The 3,350-nt window shown below is 40.1% G+C and overlaps 1 protein-coding gene across 1 annotated transcript in view; it reads left to right on the top strand.

Moving 5' to 3' along the window:
* The window catches only part of LOC113809368 (dual oxidase 2), a gene marked incomplete at its 3' end in the record, with an annotated part of 6,355 nt that extends 3,350 nt beyond the window's left edge, over positions 1 to 3,005 (top strand). Inside the window, 3 exon segments of the mRNA XM_027360938.2 lie at positions 18 to 167; positions 1,865 to 2,040; positions 2,550 to 3,005. Coding sequence (XP_027216739.2) covers positions 18 to 167; positions 1,865 to 2,040; positions 2,550 to 3,005 — 782 coding nt within the window.
* Between the last annotated feature and the right edge of the window lie 345 nt (positions 3,006 to 3,350).

Below are 3,350 nucleotides of genomic sequence, written 5' to 3'. Positions count from 1 at the left end.
TTTCTGCCCCAAATCAGGCATTTGGATCCAGCAAGCAAGCAGACTTGGCAGCAAACCTAATTGCCATGGGTAGTCACAACAAAAATTACTTCCTATCCATGGAACTTACGCAGGTAGAGCTCGCCAACCAATTGGGGATGTTACCTGACTCCGTATTCGTTAAACAGGTTAGTGTTATGTATATGGTTTTGTGTATCTTAAATTACTTGTTTAACCTGTTTGTACTTCCTGGTGTACAGGACGGTCTTTTTCACAGACGTTAACTAATATTTTGGATGAGTCATCTTGATGTCTTTTGCAAATCTCAAAATCATATCTTTTATTTAACTTTTCTATTTCACCCTTTACAAGATACATTAGATTTGAAATCAGTATTAGAAAGGAAATAATATTTATGTTGTTGTTTTGTTTGTAACACTTTTCTTGACCATTGGATCAAAATGTGCATTAAACAATAAAATATATACATTTTAATTTTTCACTATCTTCAAAGCAATATTGTCTGATCAGGTTTTATATCTTAGAAAATTGCAAATCCATTTCAAGAAATCATTAGACCCATAGGAAGTCTGATACCAAATATGGTGAAAATGCCAAAATTTGCTGCTTTGCCAACTGTTTAATGGGCTCTCATTTATGAGAACAAGCCTTAGACATAGGTGGTTGTGGAAGTGCATGGATCCTGGGTCCTTGCTTTCTTAGAGAATGTACAGTACTTTTACAGTAGTGTGGTTATTGAATGTGTAGCGGGCTTTCCTCGGGAGGACAGCATGGTCTTGTAAAATGGCCTCCTGGAGGCAGAGGGGCTCCATGTGAGCTTGGCCGAGACTTAAGGTCGATTGTGTGGAGATGTTAGGAGCCTGGTCAGAGGTCACGGGTGAGAGGTCGTGCCTCTTGCTTGGCAGGTGAAATGGTTGACCTTCAAGGGGTCTTGGGTGTAGAGTGCGCAAATGTTACTATGTGAGAGACATATAGTTTGATTTCTAGAAGAGGACAGTTTTTGAACTGGCTCTTCATGGTCTTTATAACAATATGGTACTACAAGTCTCTAAATAACACATTGAATACTATTGATATTTAAACTTCATCGCAGCATTGGCAGCTGTGTGGTTTAGGGGGTGGCGGCTGAAAGGAAAGAAACCTGGGTCCAGGACAATGCTAAAATTTAGCTCGTGCACCTAGGGACACCATGGCACAATTCCCTTCTGTTTGGAAACAGATTGTAATCAGGTACCTAACTGAAAAATAAAGGGATTTTTTCTACTTTTGATATTGGTTCCTAGGGCATTAAGATGCAGAGTCGAAATTCACTTGAGGCATATTCATTTTCTTGTTTCAGATGTCAGGAAAAAGTCATTTTAGTCTCTGACTTCCCCCACCACTTCCCATGATTCTTTTGGATACATTAAAGGATACATTCATGTAACAAGCTATATGAGCTTTTTGATGTATAAATTCATGTAACGAGCTATATGAGCTTTTTAATGTATAAATTCATGTAACGAGCTATATAAGAGCTTTTTGATGTATAAATTCATGTAACAAGCTATATAAGAGCTTTTTGATGTATAAATTCATGTAACGGGCTATATAAGAGCTTTCTGATGATGTATCCCACCAAAGGCAGGAAGTATTTTGTCATAACCATCATTTTTTCATATTTAATTTCCTTGTTTTCGACTAGTGATCAGGATTACGCCAAAGAATTTAAAGGCCAAGATGAAACTTAAAAGGTGGAGGGCCTTGTGCCCAAGAAGGGTCTGGTAAATTCTTGTGGAGATCTTGCTGTGCATTTCAAATAAAACTGATAGTGTCAGTTGCAATTTTTCAGCAGGTCTGATAAATAATTTCCTTATTCACACAGCTTTTTCGGCTGATGGACCAGGACGGTAATGGTTTTATTACGCTTAAGGAATTTTGGGACGTGATGGTTGTGTTCGCTCGCGGGAAGCCAGAGGAGAAAGCTAAACTCATCTTCAACATCTACGACCTTTCCCGCACAGGCCAGTTGTCTGCGCCCGACTTGGTAGGCATGGTCAGGTGAGTGCAGCCAGACACTACAGTTCTTACAGAGAACTTCCAAAGTGACATCGTTCATATTCACACACATGAAGACATGTGTGTGTGCATGTGTGTGTGTGTGCGTATTTATATTTCACATATCCACCCTACTTTACTAGAGCAATTAATCTTTAACATGCAGCTGCTGTACATCATGTACAGTACTGTCCTTCCTTGCCTGTTAAATGATGTGCAGCCCCATATGCACAGTCAATCCCTTGCCTAAATAGCAAGGGGGAGAATTGAAAAAGAGGGAAGGAGGTAGACAAAGGCAATGGAAAAGTTTTAGATATCAACTTTGAGCGAAATAAGCTTTAAAACAGCTTAAAGATAACGGCGATAAATATATAAATCAATCACTGATACTAAGATTAAATATGCCATATATTCATAAATGAGAGACTTTAAATGTTTTCGTGTATAAGGTTTACTGATATTCGTCTATTGTATGATGCTTTAAATTTAATTGTCCATCTTTCCCCCTGAAGGTCTACCCTGGGAAGCGAAAGCAAGAACCAAGACCTCAATAACATTGTGCAGACAATGTTGCAGTCAGTTGGCGTCAGTGTTGACCAGCCCATCAACTTTGAACAGTTCCAAAAGATATTCAATACGAGGAGTGACGTCTTTAACCATGTACAGATTAATGTGGGGGAGATGTCGCGTAAAAGCAATTCTCGCTTCAGCTTGTATGGTGAGATCCCCACTGGAGGTTTCGCTGCCGAGGCGGCCCGGAAGGAGTATGACGAAGCCCGACAGGAAGTGCTGACCCAGGAGGAAAATGATGACGTTCCAAAGGGCAAATTCTGGTTGGGTGTTGAACTGTCCGAGAGCCTTCGGTCCATCGTGAACAATATCAAGAACAAGCAACAGACCTTTTTCTGGGGAACATTGTATACTATCGTAATGTTGCTCATATTTGCCGAGAGGGCATATTATTACACGTAAGTTATTAATTTTTATTTCATAGATGTATGATTTTGAGAAATAATACTCTCCCTATTTCTTTCTTTCTCTCTCTATCTCTCTCTCGCTCTCTCTCTCACACACACACACACGCACACACACACACACACACACACACACACACACACACACACACACACACACACACACACACACACACACACACACACACACACACACACACACTCACTCACTCTTACTTCCCGCTTGAGGCAGAAAACCCTCCCAATACCACGCCGTTGGCATCCAAGGTTGAACTGTAAGCATATCAACTCATCCACCTATAAGAATGAACTGAGAGATGATCAACATCAATGTCTGAA

The sequence above is a fragment of the Penaeus vannamei genome, unplaced genomic scaffold (genome assembly GCF_042767895.1).
Source record: "Penaeus vannamei isolate JL-2024 unplaced genomic scaffold, ASM4276789v1 unanchor775, whole genome shotgun sequence".
NCBI lineage: Eukaryota > Metazoa > Arthropoda > Malacostraca > Decapoda > Penaeidae > Penaeus > Penaeus vannamei.
Note: the sequence above shows the minus strand (reverse complement) of the source record. Positions and strands in the feature narration are given on the sequence as shown.